General features: G+C 39.1%; 4 protein-coding genes across 4 annotated transcripts; 3 read left to right on the top strand and 1 right to left on the bottom strand.

The window, feature by feature from the left end:
* The first annotated feature begins 505 nt into the window (after positions 1 to 505).
* Positions 506 to 7,848, top strand: LOC136416124 (protein artichoke-like). The gene is made up of 9 exons (XM_066401151.1): positions 506 to 811; positions 1,073 to 1,359; positions 2,770 to 4,977; positions 5,024 to 5,337; positions 5,397 to 5,599; positions 5,656 to 5,945; positions 6,997 to 7,242; positions 7,299 to 7,451; positions 7,500 to 7,848. The coding sequence occupies exons 1-9, from the start codon at positions 571 to 573 to the stop codon at positions 7,662 to 7,664; spliced, it is 4,107 nt and encodes a 1,368-aa protein (XP_066257248.1). The 5' UTR covers positions 506 to 570; the 3' UTR covers positions 7,665 to 7,848.
* Positions 7,849 to 8,787: 939 nt separating this feature from the next.
* Positions 8,788 to 11,592, top strand: LOC136416155 (serine/threonine-protein phosphatase PP1-beta catalytic subunit). Its single transcript, XM_066401200.1, has 5 exons — positions 8,788 to 8,916; positions 9,762 to 9,893; positions 10,639 to 11,046; positions 11,100 to 11,386; positions 11,443 to 11,592. The coding sequence occupies exons 1-5, from the start codon at positions 8,865 to 8,867 to the stop codon at positions 11,542 to 11,544; spliced, it is 981 nt and encodes a 326-aa protein (XP_066257297.1). The 5' UTR covers positions 8,788 to 8,864; the 3' UTR covers positions 11,545 to 11,592.
* On the bottom strand, positions 10,818 to 14,729 carry LOC136416153 (FK506-binding protein 59-like). Its single transcript, XM_066401197.1, has 7 exons — positions 14,510 to 14,729; positions 13,854 to 13,996; positions 13,674 to 13,797; positions 13,214 to 13,612; positions 12,803 to 13,161; positions 12,384 to 12,648; positions 10,818 to 12,259 (listed from the first exon to the last, which is right to left on the bottom strand). Exons 1-6 carry the CDS (start codon positions 14,703 to 14,705, stop codon positions 12,496 to 12,498), a joined length of 1,374 nt encoding a protein of 457 aa, XP_066257294.1. The 5' UTR covers positions 14,706 to 14,729; the 3' UTR covers positions 10,818 to 12,259; positions 12,384 to 12,495.
* A 538-nt stretch (positions 14,730 to 15,267) lies between these two features.
* Positions 15,268 to 22,614, top strand: Gyf (GIGYF family protein Gyf). Its single transcript, XM_066401166.1, has 22 exons — positions 15,268 to 15,378; positions 15,782 to 15,895; positions 17,468 to 17,604; positions 17,704 to 17,991; positions 18,041 to 18,255; positions 18,308 to 18,460; positions 18,521 to 18,702; positions 18,756 to 18,933; positions 19,033 to 19,190; positions 19,254 to 19,437; positions 19,495 to 19,575; positions 19,629 to 19,842; positions 20,019 to 20,170; positions 20,237 to 20,377; positions 20,434 to 20,598; positions 20,819 to 20,990; positions 21,046 to 21,314; positions 21,366 to 21,506; positions 21,554 to 21,796; positions 21,852 to 22,002; positions 22,055 to 22,281; positions 22,333 to 22,614. Exons 1-22 carry the CDS (start codon positions 15,299 to 15,301, stop codon positions 22,456 to 22,458), a joined length of 3,771 nt encoding a protein of 1,256 aa, XP_066257263.1. The 5' UTR covers positions 15,268 to 15,298; the 3' UTR covers positions 22,459 to 22,614.
* Positions 22,615 to 22,810: the final 196 nt, after the last annotated feature.

Here is a 22,810-nt window from a genome sequence, read left to right as displayed (position 1 = left end):
ATTGCGATTTACACTATACGGATCACGATTCCTGGATAAATAGCTGTTAATGGACTGGATTAATAAACCTGATGCCGCTTGATCAGGAAACGATACTCTCAGGTGGTTCGCTCAAGCTTCAATTTAGTTGTTTATACGTAAATTTAGTAAGTTCCAAGGAAGCAATTTTTAATTATTACAATAACTCTGTGAAATCGCTTCAAACTTCTCACTCAACTGGGCTAATCACGATAATGGAGCGGCGTTTTAAACCTTAAACTGCTTTAATGCTTCGCAAATATTTTATTTGATTCAACTTTACCCTGCATAGCAGCTTTTCCCTGTTTGCATAGGAAAGGTAGCACACAATATTTACCCAAAGTTACTACATTAAGTAAAATGAATGGGAGCTTAAATGCTTTACTAACAATGGTGCTTAATCTGAATCTTCCATTTTCATGACAATTAATTACTGTTTCATAATATTCGTACCTGTGCCCTACTAGACTACTCGTTATTGTTCCAGATGATTCTAAGCCGCATATCTGTGGCAAAGTCATAGAAGATGCCCGATGATAATCAGTGCCGGTCATGAGCCGCCTCTGGGCTGCCCTTACAAGTGTGCTGACACTGTGGGGTGCGGTTAGGGGGGGCGGCAAACACTGCCCCGACCCAACCGCCAACCCCTCTTGTCATTGCTACGATTTCGAAAATGGAATCTATCTCAAGTGTCCCGCCGCCACTGCTCACACCCTGAAGATGGTCATCGAGGCCGTCAAAGTGCCCGTGCTCTCACTCTCCATTTACGAGCCCGACAAAACTTTGGCAAGCACTTACTTCCATTAATATTTGTCTACTGCATGCTCGTACTATATATAGGGTGATTCACGACTCGGCAGGCACAGAACAGGTGTGAGTAACGACACTCAAAACAATCCGTATGGCCATGGTTGCCTTAGGGAATGCCCTTTCCGCACAACCGTAGGCATGAGAAAAAATTTTGCATGAATAAGTCGATTTGCTTTGAGGTCTTCTACACGCACAGGTTTTGTGTCTATTGCGTTGCGAACCACCCCGTATTTTTAGGCGAAACTCCCTAAGAACATCTTCCCGGAATCGGCGCTTATACGTGATATCCAGATATCGCAGTCGAATATCGAGGAACTGCACGAGGAGTCTCTTCGATCGTTGAGGCCCTACCTGGAAAGTTTCAGTCTGGCCTCCGCTCGTTTGAAAGAGATTCCTCAGCAGGCTTTTAAGGGCCTTAATAAGCTTACCGCCTTGGATCTGGAGCATAACCAGATTATGAAGGTCCCGGACTACACCTTTTACGGCCTAGGATTGAAGAAACTAAACCTTAAGGGAAATCGGTTGGAGAACGTAAGTATTTCAATTAAATCGTGGGTAGTTGGCTCATGGATTTTCAATGTTACTGCAATTTCCATGATTAAAATGTATGCGGTAACTAATTAATGCTTTTATATCATTATGTAGTTGCAGATTAGTAATTTTAATTATTATTTACCTCGTCCGATGCCAATATAATCGCAATTATACGCAATAAACGTAACGCAATTTGGAAATGATAAATTGATGGATTTAATAAAGTTTCTCTTTTACGTGTTCCCTGCGGGATTTGCATAATCGCTTAAACGGCCTGGTGGGCGCGAAGTATTATACAAGGTGTTTCATAATAGTTTGTCGACAATTCACAGGTGAATCTGTGGGCAATTTTAGGGAAAAAGTTCGTATGAACATCGGTCCGTTTCCGCTCCGCGTCTGGCATACAGGGTGATAAAAAAATTTAGATTTTTTCCTGATAAGTTCGTTCCGGCGTTAAATATTTTTATGGAAACTGGGGAGCGTAAAATAGTTGTAAAGACACATATCTTAAGGGGAAGCCAACGCTTTTGATTTCGCCAGTGGCGTGCCCGCTGTGGCGACCTCGAAGATTTTAAACAAAAAGTATGGTGCGCCACTGTTTTTTCATAAAAATATTTTTCCGCATTTCTGCGAAGAAGGTCTATTGAATATTTTGCATGACGTTTCCGTGGAAGAAAATAAAACGCGGCAATCGGCAACTGAGAAATTGCACAGTTCATTTATTTAACACAATAAAAAATGCACCAGGGATTTTTCAAAGAATGCGCGATAATATGCGAAAAAGGGGCGAGGCGTGCATTCTTGCAGCTGGAGGGCACTTCGAACACCTTATTTAATTGTTCTTTTATACGTGATGAAATGCGCCTAATTTAGCCTTGTAGTTACACATGGTATTGATTAGAATTTTTTTTCGTAAGAACGATCATCGTTATGAAAACTGTTCGAGGGATCTTTTTGTTGACAGAAGTGTGGAGCTTCGAAAAAAACTTTTTAAACCAATGGTGGTTTTTCGTTTCAAATGTTCAGGGTCAGATCAATGGGGACGCCACTGGCGAAATTAAAAATTTCGTTTTCTTAAAAGATGTGTCTCTGCACCCGTTTCACGCTCCCCAGTTCTCGTAAAAATATTTAATGCCACGAAGGACTTATTAGGAGAAAATTTGATTTCTTTATCACCCAGTATTTCAGGCAGGAAGCGCAAGCAGACCCGTGTTCACGTGACCCTTTTTACCCAAACTCATCGCCCCCGGAACTTTTGGCACGCTATTACGAAACACCCAGTGTGATCATCGGGAACGCGGCAAAGAAATCTCGAACATTAAGAAAAATGATATCGCATTTACGCTGATAGACATCTCGCTTGCATTGTGTGAAATAAAATCATTCAGCTAACGTCCTCTATTCCAGATAACCGACTACTCCTTCGCCGGTCTGGAGCAGACAATCTCAGAACTGGACATATCAGAAAACAACTTACGAGAGTTTCCCATAAACGCTCTGAAACGCCTGGAGCAGCTGCGAGACCTCCGTTTATCTTTCAACGAAATTAGTGTAATTACCGGTGATACCTACTCGCATTTGAACTCCCTGGTGTATCTGGACCTTGGTTTTAACAATTTCGAAGTTATTAACCGGGAAACTTTTAAAGTATGCCTGGCAGTGAGGACGTTGTCATTATATTACAATGGAATCGAAGCAATTCATGAGGAAACTTTCATAATGTTACGGGACTTGGAAAGTTTAGATTTAAGCCATAACAGAATCGTGTATTTGAACTCGAAGAGTTTTAAGCACAATAAGAAAATTCGGTCGATCGATTTAAGCCACAACCATCTCCATTATGTCAGTGGGCTGTTTTCTTTTCTGCCGGATTTGAAGGAAGTCTTTTTAACCGAAAACAACATTTTAGAGATTCTCGTGGACACATTCGCCGAGTCATCGAATATTTCCGTCATTTATCTCCACGGAAACGCAATTACTTACATAGACCCGGAAAGTTTCCTGGGACTCGGTAATTTAACACAATTGCACTTAGGTTCGAATTTTATTTCTCACTTGCCGCGAGACGTTTTCATTAACAATGGCAATTTAACTTCATTAAGTCTCGACGGTAACTCTTTAGATGACTTAGAGCCGGGCATTTTTGAGAAAACCAACTCGCTGAGAGAGATAAGACTGCACAATAACAGGATCCGGGCAATACGCGGAGGGGTGTTTGATCCGTTGCCGAATTTATTAGAGTTGCACTTGCAACACAACGAGATATCGTGGGTTGACGAAGGCGCATTTCGTACGTTGCAGAGTTTGCAACACATAAATTTACAAGGCAATGTTATTGCGGACCTTGGAGACGTGTTCCCGCACAATCCAACGGCACTAGTGTCTCTACAATTAGATTACAACATTGTGAGTTCATTACACCACGATGCATTCCGGGGACAATCCAGGACGCAAATTGTTTGGCTGGGGAATAATCGGATGCGACGAATAGAACGTCCTCTGTTCAGAGATTTAAATTCCACTCAAAAGCTCTATCTGAATAATAACAGCGTGTCTGCTATAGAAACCGGGGCGTTTGAGGCTCTAAAAACTTTAAAGTACCTGGACCTACACACTAACTTCCTGAGGCAAATAACGGTTGAAACTTTCGCGGAGTTACGTGAAGTGGAAGAGCTGAACTTGGCCTTCAATCTCATAGAGGTGATCGAGAACGGATCATTCGCCGGCTTAAGAATGTTGAGGAAACTGGATTTGTCGTTTAACGCTTTGAGGGTTCTGCAAGATTCCACCTTCTCAAAGGGATTACCAATTAGGACACTTAACTTGGCCAATTGCTCCATTTACAAGATCGAACCTAATGCTCTCGCAGGCTTGAGCAGTCTTAACGAGTTAAATCTGGCCAATAACGACGTCTCTTCAGCGCTCCTTAGTCAGCTCAATATACCGGGATTGAGGATGTTAAATGTGTCCTGCGGCAACTTGAACGGTATCGATGAAAAAACCCTTAATGGCTTGCCCTCTCTGCAAATGATTTCCTTAAAAAACTGCTCGATAAAGACTTTGCCAGTGGCGGTTTTTATGAAGAACAAAAGCCTGATGAAAATAGACCTTAGCTCAAATTTTCTGAGCGGATTGTATCCGGGGATATTCGCTCAACTGAGCATTTTAAAGGAAGTCAACTTGAATTCAAATAACTTCATTCAAATCCCGTACATGGCGCTCGCCAACATTTCAACCATGGAAAGTCTGGACTTATCCAACAACAACTTCGTGACTTTAGAAATGTATCATCTCAACGGAATGCCCAACTTAAAGTATCTGGATTTGAGCGACAACTCCATATCAGGACTGACGGGATTCAGCTCGGCCAACTTGCGCGAATTAATTTCGGTCAATTTGAATACTAACAAGCTCTCAGCTTTGCCAGCTAATTTTTTCCAGAACTCTCGCCTTCTCAGACGGGTGGATCTTTCCGGAAATCGATTTCAGCACGTGCCGAATGCCGCTTTGTCACAAATGACTCTACCGGGACTCAAGTGGCTGAATATTTCAAGGAATCCCATAGTTAACATGCATGACAATGGGCCTGTTCGCAGTTATCCTTCTCTCGAAGAGGTGAGTAATTTATCTACGAACGTTTTTGATTTTTGTTGTTCCGCAGCTTTTCTTGCAACACAGCGGATTGATCGTGGTGACGAGCAAGGAATTCGAGTTGTTTCCGTCGTTGCTCCACGCGCACCTGAGCTGCAACAAAATCCTGAAAATATCACCGGGAGCCTTCAGCTCTCTCAATCGCTTGATTTCCCTGGATCTGGCCATCAATCACATCGAAATCATACCCCAGGAACGCATATACGGCCTGAACAGCCTGCAAATCCTCAATATATCTCGAAATCGGCTGAAGGATTTGGACGAGTTTCCGGCTAATATGAAATCGTTGCAAATATTGGATGTTGCATTCAACCGCTTGACTAAGTGAGGGATCGTACATTTCTAGGGATTAATGCCCGAGGGCCTGTTTGATGTTGTTGTAGATTGAAAAAAAATGTATTTGCCCACCTCAAAGGCTTAACTGACCTGCATTTGAATGGAAACGGGATTTTTAATATCCTCCCCGAGACTTTCAGAACGTTGCGAAAATTGCAGCTCCTAGATATCAGTGGTAACCGTCTGGAGCAGATACCACTGGAGGCCCTCAAACCTGTAGAGCCCAAGCTCCAAATTATTAGCGTTCATGGTGAAGTCCCATTTCACTAATTACAAAGTAATTTTCCACTGATTTCATCCTTCCAGATAACCCGATAATCTGCAGTTGCAATTCGGAGGAATTATGGCAATGGATGAAGGATCACTTTAAACGACTGGAAAATAATAAGCAATTGCTCTGCGAATACCCCGACGATCTTAAAGGGCGGATTTTCGTAGATCTGGAGCCCAAGCAATTATGCGACCAACCCATGGTTATTAAACTGGGCATACAGGATATACAGCCATTTTCGGTTGTGGTATCGTGGCAGGGAAGAAACCGGTCAGGATTACAAGGGTACCAAGTTGCTTATTACTCGACTGAGGCTTCAGAAGAGGTAGGAAATAATTGGCCATTCGAGTGATGGAGGCTTTTAAATGCGTTTTAATTATCCGACCTGGTATTACACGTTATAGGGTGAATCGTCTTCAGGAGCCAATCCATGGGGCTCCTGTTTGGTCCTCCCATTTTCACCCTCGCTGCAATCGTTTGTCTTGAATTGTTGCATTGAGTGCAGCCACTTTGGGCCTGTTTTCGTTCGCAGTAGCGATTCCAACAGTTTCAGCAGTAATCAAGTGGAAGCCCCCATTGGGTAACAACACACATGTCCTCAACAGATCACTGCGAGTTTTAAACTGATCGTCGAACAGCAACGAAAACAGACCTAAAGCGACTGCGACGATTTCCTGGACTTCGATTCAGTGAAATGTTGTAAGGCGTTGCGGCGAGAGGGAAAAGGCGAGGAGCAGGCAGGAGCCCCGTGGATTGGCTTCTGAAGACGAAGAACGAGGAAGACGTCGCCGGGAGCGAGGCGAAATCGAGAACGTACCGACAATTTAATTAAAGAGTGAGACTGTTGGCACTGGGCCGCAAAAAGACGAATATAAGGGTGGGATTAAACCTTATAGGAGAACTGATATTTTTGAGGGAAAAGTGGGAATAATAACCAGATATTTGAAGGATTTTAACACTTGTTTTTTATACTCACGTCCTTGGGGGCTTCATATGGGATTAAAATGGGATTCATGCGTAACAGCGGTGTCCTCCAGGAAGCGTCGGCAGTGGGATCAACTTTAAAGTACTTTTTCTGACTAACGCACATCTAAGCGAGAGACACTTTAGCGATATTTCGATAACTTAGCTGCCGAAAATACATAATTTCGCACTTAAAACGCGGCTAAATAATCTTAAAACGCAATTTTTTGGGTTTCCATCACCGGTCTACACGGCTTTTCCTCATTTGTCGACCATTTTGTCATTGTGACGTCTACGTCTACGAATGCGCGGCGTTATGACGTCACCAAATGTAGCCATTGTTTATTATTCATTATGTGATTTTTGTTTATTTTTCCCCTTTGTATTTTTAACGAAAATATTAAACGTTCCAGATAAAAGGAAAAGTTTTAAGTGAATCTGCCCGCTCCCTCAAACTAACCAATCTTTACCCAGGAATTCGATATCGAATATGTGTTTCTGCTCTGGGTAATTGGGTGACTTATGAACTCAAAACGATATCCAGACTAAAGAATCATCCAGTCGGGAATACCACTTACGTAAGTCAGGATGACTTCGAGTCTTTCCAAGAAGAAATGCTGCCTCTGTTGGTTGATTCGTCCACAAGTAAATGCACAGAAGTGTGTTAAAAATCAGCCGAATTTCCTCCGTTCTATTTATAGTTTCTGTCTTGTAGGTGATAACTTTGGGTGCTCCGGACTTAAGCGTACTTCAAGACCATTCATTGGGGGTACCGTCAATTCTCACTAGACGACTGGGTCTAATAATAGGCTGCTGCTTGGGATTTGTTGTCTTTGTACTCTTGGTCTCAATTCTCGGCTATTTAAAGGTACTTTTAATCGAAAAATTGAGATGATTTTGAGTATGATTTTTACAGGTGAGGAAGCAGAGGCGTTGCCTTAAACAGCCAGAACAGCCAGCGGCAGCCCCCGAATACATGTCATATCGCCATTACTCCCTTCCTAGTGGAGAGTTGGCGGAACGCTCTAATCATCATCCACATTTCATTAGCGGTGTAAATACTTCAACGACGCTCAATTAACTCTGTAAAAAGAAGCAGGGCCTAGAATAGCATCAAACCGAACCGTCAGTTTCTCCTGCTGATTTGTGTATTTATCTTGTACAAAGTGATAATGTTAGGAGGTGCATGTTATTTTATATTTATTGTTGCAGTACGAATGCCTAAATCACAGGACTTAAAGTAAAATAAATTCATACAAAAACAAGTTTTTCTATATGTTTTTATAGCACCATATGTGGTATGATTGTGCCTAATAAAATACCCATATAAACTAAAGCAATTGTTCGAAACCAATCAACGTAACAATAAAACAGGCAAGATTTGGTTCATTATTTAGAATTACTTTTCCGTTTTTCTCGCGGCAATTTTCCATATTTTCCTCATTAAAATAAATGAAATTGCTAGCTCGAGGTTAAACTTCTCTTTCGGTCACCAATTCTATTACGAATAAACGACTAAAGCCATTGTTGAATATTCTATTTTATGGAAATTGCATCGAAAGTTATTCTATTGACATTTTCCTATTTTTCTCCGCGGTTTCCCCCACTAGGTAATGGAAATATAATTCCTAAAACAACCTACTTTATATTGTAGAAAAATAAGGAGTATAATATGGTATAACTGCGTTAACATAAATTAACTTGATCTAACTTCAATGATTTAGCCAAGACGAGCGCTATTTTAAAATTCGCGGGTGAATTCTGTTGAATACAATTCTTATCTAGTTCCATTAGATGGCGCTCTCAAGTCGCCATTTTCAGGCTAACAATGACTAATAATCTCATTTTAATAACAATTAATACTGAAATAGGCGTTAATTCATAACTATAAAATAGCAATATAAATTTGTCTTCACTCATACATAACTATTGCTTCATATTGTAGCTGAATTTCCAACAAGTTTCAACATTATTAGACGAAAAATCTTAACTATTTCAGAAGCTATTTCAACTGAGTAATAAACACGTATATTTTACAGGACGTGAACCTTTATTAGCAAATAAACGTATAAAATCAGCATTTCGATACATTGCGTTAAAGTTTCTTGAATTTATTCAGTAAAATGGTGGACACAGGTCATGTGTCCTAGCATCATGAAAGTTACTAGAAACCCCCACTAAAAGTCCCTAATCGAAACGTCAATGTCATGTTCTATATGTCATTTTCTTAGATTGGTAGCGGTAAGATAGAACTTCAATTTGTTGTGTTGAAGAAGGGAAAATGGCAGAGCCCGAGCTAAATGTTGATAGCTTAATTCAACGCCTATTAGAAGGTATTTATAACTAATTTATAGCAACTCCTTATGCTTTAATAATACACTCTAGATTTTTCTAAGTCGCAGGGCCCAAAAACTCAAGTTAAAGGGAAATAATCGCACATTTCCTGCACCTGTCAAATCGATTGAAACATTCAAATTTAGACGAATTTATGAGCTTATACAGTAATTCAATAGTTATTCTTAATTCAGTACTTTCGTGCAGCATACAGCTCCAAAATTGTATGGAACTTTAATGAAAATTACGCAAAATCGCACTTTTTGTGTGATCCTGTGGTCATATAACAGCTCATCAAGGTCTTAGAAGGAGACTCAGAAAACAGGAAAAAATGGGGTTTCAGGACTATTTTTACACCCCCTTGAGGGTAAGAAGTGATACCGATGTAATAAACTTGATATTTCAATTCAAAATTATATTCTGTGTACGTCAGAAAGGGGTTGTTGTATACTTGGGTGTTAAAGTAATACTATAATTGGAGACTTGGGAAACTCAGACTTATTCTCGCCAACAAACTATTTAATTAACATTAATACACTCTTAATAATCTTGCCCACATGATTAAAACTTAAATCTAGTTTGTAATAGATTTTCTTCCGTCATATTAACTCTCGTTTCTCTGCACTTGCATCATAACACATACCCAGGTATATGTTTCCGTTTGAAAATTACCAATATGTATTCTTTTCAGCCCATTACATACTTGTTAAGTAGAATGTGCCTTACTTACATCTCTAATTTTATTGCTCTGAATGACTTCATTTTCCAACACAAACAGCTAATGAGCATAATTATAATTAAAGATTAACGATCCTTAACTCGGTTTTAACAATATTAATTCTAGTCCGAGGATGCCGTCCTGGAAAGCCTGTTCACATGACCGAAGCCGAAGTACGAGGTCTCTGTTTGAAATCTAGGGAAATTTTCCTGCAACAACCAATTCTACTGGAACTTGAGGCCCCCTTAAAGATATGTGGTAAGTTTATTAAATTGTCAAGGGGATAACCTCTGATAATCATAACTATTAATAATTCCATGAATCAATCACTGATACAGATTATTGTCCAGTCAATAAAAGATTTTATCTTATCAAACATATTACAATTTTTTAATAATAGGATTATGGATGCATCCATCATAACTCGCTTATTGTTTTATGAAATTCTAATTTCTTCTTTGCATTTTTTCCTTGGATATCTGTTTAATGCATTCCTAAACAAACAGCAGCTAGATATTATTCATACTGGTTGTATAAAATGTTTGGTGATATTATGGAATTCTGATATGCAAGCTAGCGAAGACAGGCTTCTCCAGCAGGTTATTTATGTTCATAAACTATTACTCAAGGAATCTAGTTAAAAAAGACAAGGTAGTTTCCTCTATTTGAGTTCTATATTGCTGCTTCTGGTATAACCCCAGAGCAATATTCTCGCCTTTGTATGCTTCTTAATTTTATTAGTCATCTGCTGGAATGCTTTAAAAACTTCACAGGATTTGTGCAAAAAAGAATTCCAGTGTTAGATTCATATTTTTAAAAACCATTTCCAACACAAGTAACTACCTCAGGATGTTTGTCAAGTATATCTGTAAATAAATCAAATGATTAATACAGACAGGCAGTTTCAGGTGTGATAAAAGCTTATCTTACAGTAGTATATGTTATATAGGATGATTCACATCACATTCCAACCTAATTCCCTCAAAAACGCATTTTTTTCCAGGCGACATTCATGGACAATACACAGACTTATTACGACTATTCGAATACGGCGGTTTCCCTCCCGAAGCCAACTACTTATTTCTAGGAGACTACGTCGATCGAGGAAAGCAATCTCTGGAGACCATCTGCCTCCTGCTCGCATACAAAATAAAATACCCGGAAAACTTCTTTTTGCTGCGGGGCAATCATGAATGCGCCTCCATCAACAGGATATATGGTTTCTATGACGAATGTAAAAGGAGGTTTAACATCAAACTCTGGAAGACTTTTACTGATTGTTTCAACTGTCTGCCGATCGCTGCAATCATCGACGAGAAAATCTTCTGTTGCCACGGGGGCCTTAGTCCGGATTTGCAGGGCATGGAGCAGATCAGACGCATTATGAGACCCACCGATGTTCCTGATACTGGTGAGTTGTTTTGTCTTCAGTTGGAGTGATAGTTTCAATTTCCAAATTCTCAGGACTTTTGTGCGATTTGCTTTGGTCTGATCCAGACAAGGACGTGCAGGGTTGGGGCGAAAACGACCGCGGTGTTTCTTTTACCTTTGGGGCTGATGTCGTCAGTAAATTCCTGAACAGGCACGATTTGGATTTGATTTGTCGCGCACATCAAGTGGTCGAAGATGGGTATGAATTCTTCGCCAAGCGACAATTGGTCACCCTCTTCTCAGCCCCGAATTATTGCGGAGAGTTCGATAATGCCGGAGGGATGATGAGCGTTGATGAGACACTTATGTGCTCTTTCCAGGTAAGGTTGCTAAAGTTACTTTACAATGTGCACTTGAGGATTCTGACGTTATGCAGATCTTGAAACCGTCGGAAAAGAAAGCAAAATACCAATACCAGGGAGTAAACTCCGGGCGACCGTCAACACCACAGAGAAATCCCACCAGTAAAAAGAAATAGAGCGATATATATTTATATGTTTATATATTTTTCTTGTACGAAGCATTTTTAACCAAGTGTACTATCTATTCACACTATAAATTCAATCATTATTAGATTTCGCTAGAGTATTATTTACATTATTTTGTCTATTTTGTAGACTTGTTTTCGACTGATTTTTCGTTTTATGAGTGGCCACAATTAAAGACCACAATAACCCAATTATTAGTTTGTGTTGTACATAAAGCTCATCGCATATTTACTAGCATTTACAAATCGCTTGTTCGTATATGTTTTGGCCAAAGAAGTATGTTTTTATTATATGTGTTATAGTCCAGGGCACCGATTCGTCACAGTTGTTGTTAGTAAGTGCATTTGATTTTTTGGAGCTGTTTTGCACTTTAATGAAACTTATTGCCTTGCGGTTAACTAATGAGAATGTTTTGCATTGCAATCGATGAAATGCACATACATAATAATTGTGAACAGGTTGTAATGTTGAATAAAGTATTCTTATATCAAACGTTTAATAATGGCGTGTCGAGAGCGCTTTAACTTATGATGAAGATCCCTTCACAGCTGTTTAGTCTTAGAGTTTTTAGAAGTCGAGAGTTATTTGAAATAAATCTATATATTATTAGGAAAAAAAAGTTGTTTTATTTTTTGTTCAAACCTCGAAAATACTTTCGGATAAACTTAGCCAATATGATGCTAAGCTAATATCCATCTAACTCTCCTGACAACTTTATCAAGAGAATAATAACCATAGATACATTGAAATAAAAACATGATATCGCTTAGTACCATGATTTCCTGTAAATTACTAAGAAACGACCTCCGTTCTTTTCCAGTACGACAACATGACTACGTTTATCTCATTGATGATTGGGGAATATTCATACGCTTTTGGATTAAAATGATACGTTACCCCAGTTATCCGAATTTAATATAGGGCATGTACCTTTGATAAGTCTACATATCTTTAAACTCCCCACTGCTATTGAGCAGCAAAATGTTGGGATTTTCCTTCTCGAATTCGCTCGGCTCCCGCTCCCTGTCTTCTTTGCCCCATTCGCCCACGCAACTCATCACGTTCGGCTCCCGTTGCTTCTCATTTTCTTCCCTCTTTGAAGACATAAAAAGAAAAACACCCTATTCACATAAAAAATTTATTGTGCATTGATAATGGGAATGGTACGAACCTTCTTAAAGAAAAAAACGAACTAAACCCTGTAAATCCAGTTTTTTACATATATTAAGCTAGTTAATTTCAATTCACCTGGGTATCCATTTTGGCGAATTTATCGAACATATTCGCGTATATTTTTTTCTCCTCTTGTAGTTGCTGTTTCAATAATGTGTTGCAATGGGTCAGTTGCGTCTGAGCCGCCGTATTTTTGGGGTCGATTATTAGACATTCTTTAAAATCTTTTACGGCCAACTCAGCCTCTCCAAGGCCTAAAAACGCTTGACCTCTTCTAAACAGAGCCTTCTCGTTACGGGGATCCAATTCCAAAGCTTTGGTGGCAGCTGCTTTCGCTTCAAAGTTGTCCTTAGTTTTCAAGTAACACAAAGCAGTATTTAAGTATGAAGCTAAGAGAAGGGAAGCATTTTGGTCCACAGTTTCACTATGTAATTCTGAAAAAATGTATTACAGTTAATACTTAATAAGTAAAAATAAACAACTCACCTGTTTCTTGCTTTAGGAATTCTTCAATTTTCTTGTAAAACTTGATGGCCAATTGATACTTGGCATTTTTGAAATAGTTAGTACCCTTTTCCTTAAAGATTTTGCATTGCTCTAGTTTTTCCTCAGAATCCATCTCCCAGGTGAGTTTAGTCTTCTCAAAATTGTTCAAGGTGACCACATATTCAACAGTGGCATTTGGAGGAATGTTGTACTGCTGAGATCCAGCATTGCCAAAGGCATATGTAGAGCTAATAATAAGCTTTGAAGATTCACCTTTCTTAAACTTCTCCAAAGCTTTTTCAACTCCTTCAATAACATTAACTTCAGATCCTTCACCGAGGTCAAAGGCAACTTTTCTGTCTTCAAAAATTTGACCCTCATATTTTCCAATAATATTAACTAAAAATGGCAAAAACTTATTAGGTATTATTCAATGATGACTACATTTTAATAAACAGACCATCCACATGGCTGCCTTCAACTGGTGAGATATAGCCTTCACCTCGGTTTAAAACTTCAATTCTTTGTATACCTCCATCTTTACTTGTGGTCAGATCTTCTGCCTTCCAATCAATAACTTCCACCTTTAAGTAAACAGTAAATGAGTAATTTAGTTGCTACTTTTATGTAATCATATTACATCAAATTTCAATGTTGAGTCAGGTGGAATGAGTGGTAAATTGCCATTAGCACCATAAGCATATTCAGGGGCACAAGTTAAAATTGCTTGTTCTCCTTTTTTCATTGAAGCTACACCAATGTCCCATCCTTTAATGACACTTCCTGTAAAAGCAAACTTAGATAAAATATAATGAGATAGGAGATGTATGGATAGATAAAAAGTTAATTAATAATAAAAAAGTTTGATAAAAGTGCATTCTTTTTACTTGGCTTTAAGAAACAATTTTTCCAAGATAAGAATATGACCCTCATTTAAGGTTTTTGAATATATCAATAAAAACTTTGATAATACAAAGTTTAGTTAAGTCAGTCAAGTGGAGTTAAATAATTTAGTTCAGAAAATTGGTGAGTCTATTTAGTAAACATGTAGTAACTTACATGAACAAGGTCCTGCAATGAACTTAATGAAAGTGGTAGTACTTAAACAAGTCACATACTAAATTACTCATCCATTTGACTAATCTACTAAGTGCATGTAAACCCAGACACAAATGCACTCCTTAACTTTGTAAGTGATAAATAATTGAACATAATCTAAGAAAAATTATAAGTTTTTCTTTGAGGATAATTATTTAAAATGTTTAAAAGGAGGAAGTTCAAAGGATTGAGACCTACCTTTCCCCAATTCAAACTCGAATGGAGTATTTCGATCTCGACTGGAATCAAACTTTTCTCCATTCAAAAGAGTGCCAGTGTAGTGGACTTGGACTCTGGATCCTTCAGGGACGAGAGAGTCTCCAGTACCCTCCTTCAGTATTTCTTTTAAAAGTGCCCCATTTTTTTTAGGAGAAATATCCACCACTTCAGCCATATTAAGTTGGATAGGAATTTGAAGCTGGCGCATGCAAGAGGGGCCAAATGTGCCTCAACTTTCAGGTTCTAGTATTCACTAGATATTTCAAGGGGGTAGAAAGAAAATGGACAGAATAAGCAGGGCAGTAGAACACCTATGTATTAATATCTTCTATTCTTTCTAGAATAGAGCAGCTGATAAAAGAAACGGAAATCCTAGAATTATCACAGCAAAATGAGGCTAGATAATTTACAGATAAAAATGAATAATTAATTTGACAGCATGACAAGAAATGGAACTAATGAATGTCATAAATCACTATTACCAATCGATACTTTATGTTCACTAGAATACAACAACGTCCGATTTTGCTCTCATAAATGGTAATGCCCACTTTTCTGACTTACCTCGATTCGTCATGTTTCTTAATAAAATTCATTTAAATTCTGTTAATTTTTTTTAGTTATATTACCAGGAGAAAATAACTAAAAAGATTTGAAAAAGGGATTATAACATTCACCCAGCACTGAGTGTACTATTTTTGCCTAAATTAAATCTGTCGGGACAATACAGAGTTTTTTTGCTTGTTAAGTTTTTTGACAACATGACACATGCGCGATAACCTACAATTTGGCTGCAGCCATTTAATGTTGATCGCATTTTCGAAGTTAAAAAACGGTATTATTTGCAGGTAATTTTGAATTAATCCTCGAGGAACCCCAATCCCAAATGCAGGAAAGAAAGTACACTCAAATAAACAGTCGTTTGGGAGATTTCCCTTATTTACCAGTATGTGCTCTGAGTAAAATTGCCACCTATGTTGGCCTGGGGCCTTGATGCTCACATTGCCTTTTCATGGTCAGGTCTCACATATGACAACCCAAAAACTCACATATTACACCCCATTTTAGATCAAACTACTTCCTAGTCTTAATAGTTCCATAGTTTTAGTCATCCCAACTACTATAAATAGTCTATTCCATTTTTAGATTGTGCCACAATTTGTGCCAGGCTCAAACATCTTCTGAAGTGTAACCAAATCTTAACCCATGGAGGTTTTTTAAATAGTTTTTGATAGTTTGTACTTGTTTTAGTATGACTGATTCAATGAATTTTGGTCCTGACTGGATTCGTAACCTCTCTTCGGAGGGCAATGCTGGAGGAGGAGCTGGCGGAGGTGGACAACGGTGTCAGTTGGCTGACTACCGGTAAGCAAACACCAAAACATTCATCTTGCACATGCCCCTCACAGTATAGGAATTATTAAACTTGAATTCTGCACAAGTCAGTGCTGTTTGAAGTGACCTTAGAAACATTTTGAATTTCTGATTAGGATTCTCTTTCTTAGACTCATTTAACTATTAACATTTCCATCTTTAAAAAGTTAGTATCGCTTTTGTTCTAAGAGATTGAAAAAATGCTACCTTGCTCTTGAGGTTTTTGAAATTGTTACGTATTGCACACCTGTTAATTGCCACTTGTTAATTCATCTTGGTTTTTCTATCCGCCTAGTGCGCTGATTTTGTCTGCATAACAGGAATAGAGAAGTTTATTTGTTATTTTTGGAGTCATAAAACCTATGTAGCTTCAGTTGGACAGAAAAAACAATGAAGTCAAGCAGATTTTATTCTAATGTTTGAGTTTGAGTATGATTTCTGATAATTTTCCTACGTAGGGTATATTTTATTTTACCGTTTTATCGGCTGCCTACGACATTTATACGCCCCTGGTTTAGTGATCCGGAAGTTTTCAAATGTAGCGTTTTTTTTAATTTAATTTCCTGTAGTTTTATCGGCTGCCTATGCATTTTCGTACGCCCTTGATCTTCGTGACCGGGCAATGACAGTGGTGGAAGTTGACGGATGACTGGAAGTTAACCCGAATTAAAATCAAAGCGACCAGTTGGGAGTTAGATCATGTTTTTGAAAGTTCAAGGTTTTGATCAATAAATTATTTCCCTTTTAATCTTTGTGAAAAGTCCGCTTCATCTTGACCGAATCACCCCACAATTTTTCAGAAGCAGAACCGAAATTTTAAGCGAAAACTAACTATATGTTTGTGAGGTTAAGTGAAATGCTAAATCATAGCAAAACGTAGTTATACTTTGGGAAAATTAATGGAAAGATAAATGGATTACAATCCTATTCCGACCCCGGTCATGGACATGAACACAGATATAATGACAATACTCACGCATCAAAATCCTCAGTTGCTAAACATGTTAATGTTAATAAGACAGCAGAAGCCTGAAGTAGCCAAGGAAAAGTGTGCCCCAAATATTACTGCCGCATTAGTCAGTGGTATGCCTAAGTTTGATGGTGACAAGACTGAGGGCAAGCAGGATCTTGGTTACAAAGACTCGAACAAACTGCAGCTCTGCATTGCCGGTTTGATTTCACATTGAACGCTGCACAGGACTATTTAACTAAGACTGCTAGACTTTTGTTGTGACGTTACCTTGTGAAGCATATCATTTATGGTTCATTTATAGCAAATACTTGTGTTTATGCATGTTAATATGAGCAATAAAATATTGATGAAGGCTATTAGTTATTTCTATTGAATTAAAGAAGATTGTGTGGTTTTTGAAAATCCAAGTTTTTCGTAAATAAATTAAATTTTTGTCCACTATTCTGAAAAAATACCTTTCTTCAAGACCCAAATAACCCACACAATCCACACATCCTATGTACTTCTTGCCTTGTGACAATCTGAATAGAATAAATTAATTATTGTAAAGATAAAAAAGCCTAAGTCTACTATTAAATCCTTTTACTTAGATATGGGAGAGAGGAAATGTTAGCTTTGTTTGACCGGAACATAAAACCCCCCGCCAGTCTTGCGAATTTTAAAACTTTGTACTCAGACACTACACTTCTACCCTTGGCCCTTTTACCAACAACTGAAGAAGAGGCAAGTATTCCACCTTATCTTGGAAAGCTTCTTTCTTACAAGCTAAAACTTTGTCTAATAATATATGTGTATTAAACCTTCTTGCTGGTTTGTGTATAGAGAGTTGGAGGGTGGCAAGGTCGCCCTTTAAGCCTGAGTGGCGCTCCGCGTGGTAGAGGTACCTCTCTTGATCGTGGAGGAAGAGGCAGTCGTGGAAGAGGAGGTTATCAAACTTATGGAAGACCGAATTATGAGGGTGCTTGGGGAAATGGAGAGACCTCTGATTGGAGCCCTCGAAAGGAGTATAGTTCGCGACCATCTTCAATGGATAATTGGCGACGGGGTAGGGATTCTGAGGAAGGGGACGGGTGGAGAATGTCTTCCTTAGGCAGGGGCATGCATGAAAAATGGGGTATGTAGTCAAAACTTGGATGAGGACAAGGTTATTATGCTTTTATTAGGTCGCCAGTCAAGTTGGAGAGGAGACGGTGAGGAAGAGAGGACTGGTCCGCCAGAAAGAGGCGGGCGTTGGGCTGATGGCACTCGAGGTCCAAATTCTAGGAGATCATGGGAGAGTGAAGATCATCTGCCAGAATGGGCTACTGAGAATCCAGTGGAAAGTGGTGGGTCTTTTGACGATCGGGGAGCTTTTCATGGCTCAGATGATGAGCACCAGGTAAATTTCCTACTCTATATACTTTTAACATGATTTCAACTTTGATTTTAAGTCTGATGGTGGCAAGTCTAGCGGGCAGAAAAAAGATGGTTTACACAAATCCACCTCCCAGCAGCATATTTCGCATAAAACACACCCTCCATTACTTACTTCAAAGTCAACAATGTCTTTAACTAAAGACATTGATTATGACTCAATTCGGGAGGTAATGCATTTGAATAATCCATATAATCAAGGTAGTTTTATTTGTTTTTTTTTTGTTCAGGATAAAATCCCTCCTGATAATCAAGAATATGCCTCAAGGGATATTCCATCTAGTAGAGAGAGAAAATTATCAGTTCCTGAAGCGGGTGATAAGCCCAAGGATTCTATTAGTAATAGGGATAGGGCCAAATCTGAAGGACCATTGAAAAGTTCTGACGTTCAAGAACCCAAAATCCAAGACAAGTAAAAATATATTTTAATACGTCTTGCTGAATAAATACTTTATTTTCAAATAGAGCTGAGGACAATGACTTTGAGAAACTTCAAGAAGCTTTCATTTCCAAATTGGTTGTAGACGAGGATCCTCCGAAGCAAAATACTCAGGTGCAACCGGCATTTGAAATGCCCAATTTGGCGCCTCCTCCAAATCTCTCAGTTCCAGGGCAGGATAAATGGTTTTACCAAGATCCTCAGGTATTTATTGTTCAACTAAAGCGCAATTTTAGCGACGTTTGTGAAGAATTTCTTAACGCTTATTTTGTTACTGTATGAAAAACAGGTTGTTTGTTTTAGGGGCAAATGCAAGGCCCATTTACCAACATGGAAATGTCTGAGTGGTTCAAAGCAGGGTACTTCGGCCAGGATTTGAAAGTGCGGAGACAGTGCGATGAGCGGTTCTTCTTGCTTGGTGAACTTATGGCCATGTGTAACTCAAATCCATTCCAAACCAGGTCACCATTTTGTCATTGTTATGAATGCTTGAAGTTTTAACGTAAATATTTGTATTTTTGCAGTATGCGTTTCCCAGTATTGAAAAATGACATATCCAAGATGTCGGAACCAGACCGTCAGTACCCGTTTGTGCCACAGATGCAAGCATTTAAACAGGCACAGGCACGCGTTCTGGCCGACCCGTGGAGTGCCATCGCGGTCCAACAGCAGGAAATTGCCGCCCAAAGACTGATACTACAACAGCAGGTAATACATATCATCAGGCTATTGATGAAACTTGGACCATTCCTTTGTTGATTTTAGCAAGTTCCTCAAGATCTCCAATACGTGCAGCAACATCCTCCAGTAAATCCTTTAATGCACATGATAAGTCAAATGCAGCAAGTGCGTCCTTTCCTCTCTCGTAGTGTGGGAGAATTTATTTATTTTTCTTCAAGGCGAATAAACTCCCTCCTTCAGGACTTATAGACAAGCAACCGCCGAATCTTGCGGCTGCAGCGACAGACCCCCATTTGCACATGCCGCATTTTTTATCCATGCAAAACAGACTACCAGGTACGATGCCTAATGCCCTTCCTACAGGAATGCCCGGTCCCTTGCCGCCAGACAATCTTGCTGGGGGTTTGCCTGGTATTGCCGGAGCGGGAATTGGTTAGTAAAAGCTTCGAGAAACGAATAAAATTTTAAGAGGTATAGAATGTTTTGGATTGACAAACACGAGTTTTATTTGAAATAAAATTCCACTGAAACACATGCTTCACTATTCAAGATTGGAAATATTTCAAAAACAAAGGTTCGTTTTGTGTTATTTTGAGGTTGTTTTCTAGGCGCGGGCCACCCACTACAGAGTGGGTTAAGTGACGCATTAGGCCTCACAGTACCAACTCCACAAGGGATGGATCCCAGTGTAAACAGAGAAAACGATCCCATCGCCAAACTATTGAAACAGCTCCAGGAGAAGCAACAGCAGCAAAACTTGGTACTTTGCCCATTCCATTTTCGCTCTGCATTGGGTTTAACAATGTAGGGACTTAAATAAATCTAGGTGGAGTCATTTTGGCAACACAATCAGTTCGGGACGGCCCCCCCTGTCGCTCCACCACAACAATGGCCTAATCAAATTCAGCCGGAAGTCCCATTGTCCATGTGGGATGTGCAACAGCCACCACCATCTTCTAGTCCAGCAGTGAGTCGAGATAAATCCTTTAAATGTCTATTGTGAACAATAATTTTTCTGCTAAGCATCAAAAAACAAGTAAACCACTTGAATTGTCACGTGAACCTGAGGAACCAGTTTTGGTAGAGGTGAAGGCAAAGAAGCCTGAGAAGACGAAGGAGAATAAACAGAAAGACGATGAAAAGGAACTGAAGAAGAAAAAGAAAGCCGAAGAGGAACAACAAAAGAAGGTAGAATTTGAGATTGACTGGCGTAATAGCTTAGATTATTGTTATACTTAAGTTAATATTAATTTAATTAGTTCAGGTTAGGTTAAACTATTTTCATTGTTTGAAGGCCTAGAGGTTTGACACTTCGTATTAGGGCGGGGGTCTTTCCCCGTGAAATCTCAAATTAATAATCTGGCCATCTTAACAATACATTAAATTTCTGAATAATGTCAATACGTAGGAAGCAGAGGAGAAACGAAAACTGGAACAAAAGAAACTAGAAGCGGAACGAAAAGCTGAAATTGACAGAAAGAAAAAGGAGGAGGAGCGGATAAAGAAGGAACTAGAGAAAGCCAAGAAAGAAGCGGAAGAGAAACGATTGCGGGAACTCGAGGAAAAGAGGAAATTGAAAGGTAATAATTTTCATACAAATACAGACAAATTATAGTGGTTTAATGCAACATAAAGAGCAAAGAAAATTAGAAGAAGAAGCCAAGAAACGTTCAGACGAAGACCGAAAAAAAATCGAAGATGAAAGGATCCAACGTGAGAAGGAGCAACGAGAACGAGAGGAGAGACAGAGAGCAGAAGAAAGGCGACTGGAACAATTGTCATTAGCTAAAGCTGCTCCATGGTCACAGGCCAATTCCACTTTCGGCATGAGCCTGACTGAGATCCAGAAAGCCGAAAAGGAAAGAAAGGCACAAGAGGCAGCTTTACAAGCTCAAAGAGCTCAGGTATGTTTCACAACTCGTGAGTCTTTAAAATCGCTGTAAAAAACGTTTCAGGAAAGAGAATTACAACTGCAACAGCAACAATCAGTGGAAAAACCTGGTGGGATCCAATTGGGTTGGGCGAAAGCTATGGAACCTAGAAAAGTGAAATCATTAGCAGAGATTCAGGCTGAGGAGCAGGAGAGATTAGCAAAGGTAATGTTTTTAAATTCTTATAATGTGTATGACCCTGGGTATATTAGGAAGCCGCGGAAGCCCGATTGAAGAAGGAAAAAGAGTCACGAGAGGCCGCGCCAATTCAGCAAACCAATACGATTTGGAGCGGTCAAAGTCTCAGTTGGGCGAGCGCCTCTTCGCAATGGTCTTCCTCAGCGACCACTACAGGTGGATTTTGGGACGAACCTGCCCCAAAGCCGCAACCTATCAAACCGTCCAATGTTGCGAAGAGCAATTCGATGTCGACGATCAATAGCGCTTCCAAACAGGTTTACATAGAATATTTTTAAATCAAACAATCATTATTAATGCTATAAAATGCAGCCTCCCAAACAACAGCAGTCTCAACAGCAAAAACCCAAGGCGAAGAAGGAAGAAGCCACAGCCAGTAAAAAGAATCATAACAACAACGTCGATGATGAGTTTACCAACTGGTGTTTCAAAGCTTTGTCGAGTATCGATACCAACGTTGATGGTGAGTAGTGGTTTCTTTTTACCTGCTTTGCGCATTTATTTTTAATGTACAGTTCCGACTTTCGTCACCTTTTTACGGGACATCGAGTCTGCCTTCGAGGTAAGAGAATATTGCAGAATGTACCTGGGCGAGAACAACGCCACCCAACAATTCACTAATAATTTCCTGGAAAAGAGACGCTCGTTCAAGCCCAAAAACGCTCACAAAGACGACATGTGTTCACCCGCGCCTGCCATAACTCCCTCGATGCACAACAGTACTGAATTTCAAGAAGTCAAGGTATGACATTCAATTAAACCCAATGTAATTGTGACGAAAACGTTATTTCAGGGGAAGAATAAGAAAAGCAAGAAATCAAAAATGTTAAAGGTCGATTCTCGTATCTTAGGTTTCAACGTTACGTCTGCTCCCGATAGAATCAATGTTGGCGATCGCGATTACGGTGATAATTCTTAATTTTGCTACTAAATTGAAGTTATATTTGTTAATAATAATTGTACCTCTAATATTATATATTATATATAATGATTTTTAAGAACGTTTTCTAGTTTAACATATTGCTTATTTATGTGTAATAAATTCTTTGTTTTCAAGATTAGGTTTAAATATTAATTTTTTAAGTTTCATTTCTAAGTTTAACTCTTCCTTCCGCCTAAAGATTAATAAAGACCCTTAAGGCACCCATTCGCTAGGCAATTACGTAGCCTGTTGAATCAAGTTCACCTTCGGCTGTTCTCCACTCAAGAGCATTCGATAAGAGTCTCATTGTAGTCTCTCAAAGGGAACTTACTTTGCAATAATTGGGAGC

This window comes from Euwallacea similis, chromosome 22 (assembly GCF_039881205.1).
Source record: "Euwallacea similis isolate ESF13 chromosome 22, ESF131.1, whole genome shotgun sequence".
In the NCBI taxonomy this organism is placed as follows: domain Eukaryota; kingdom Metazoa; phylum Arthropoda; class Insecta; order Coleoptera; family Curculionidae; genus Euwallacea; species Euwallacea similis.
Note: the sequence above shows the minus strand (reverse complement) of the source record. Positions and strands in the feature narration are given on the sequence as shown.

Coding starts and splice junctions, on each gene's coding strand:
- LOC136416124 (XM_066401151.1), top strand. CDS start 571: ATGAGCCGCCTCTGGGCTGCCCTTACAAGTGTGCTGACACTGTGGGGT. Junction 1,360..2,769: donor AGGGAAATCGGTTGGAGAAC/GTAAGTATTTCA, acceptor CCTCTATTCCAG/ATAACCGACTACTCCTTCGC. Junction 5,600..5,655: donor CCAAATTATTAGCGTTCATG/GTGAAGTCCCAT, acceptor TCATCCTTCCAG/ATAACCCGATAATCTGCAGT.
- LOC136416155 (XM_066401200.1), top strand. CDS start 8,865: ATGGCAGAGCCCGAGCTAAATGTTGATAGCTTAATTCAACGCCTATTA. Junction 8,917..9,761: donor AATTCAACGCCTATTAGAAG/GTATTTATAACT, acceptor TATTAATTCTAG/TCCGAGGATGCCGTCCTGGA. Junction 9,894..10,638: donor GGCCCCCTTAAAGATATGTG/GTAAGTTTATTA, acceptor ATTTTTTTCCAG/GCGACATTCATGGACAATAC.
- LOC136416153 (XM_066401197.1), bottom strand. CDS start 14,705: ATGGCTGAAGTGGTGGATATTTCTCCTAAAAAAAATGGGGCACTTTTA. Junction 13,613..13,673: donor TGAAGGCAGCCATGTGGATG/GTCTGTTTATTA, acceptor TGCCATTTTTAG/TTAATATTATTGGAAAATAT. Junction 13,162..13,213: donor ATTCCTAAAGCAAGAAACAG/GTGAGTTGTTTA, acceptor ACATTTTTTCAG/AATTACATAGTGAAACTGTG.
- Gyf (XM_066401166.1), top strand. CDS start 15,299: ATGCGCGATAACCTACAATTTGGCTGCAGCCATTTAATGTTGATCGCA. Junction 20,991..21,045: donor GGAAAAGAGGAAATTGAAAG/GTAATAATTTTC, acceptor TGCAACATAAAG/AGCAAAGAAAATTAGAAGAA. Junction 21,507..21,553: donor AGCAGGAGAGATTAGCAAAG/GTAATGTTTTTA, acceptor TGGGTATATTAG/GAAGCCGCGGAAGCCCGATT.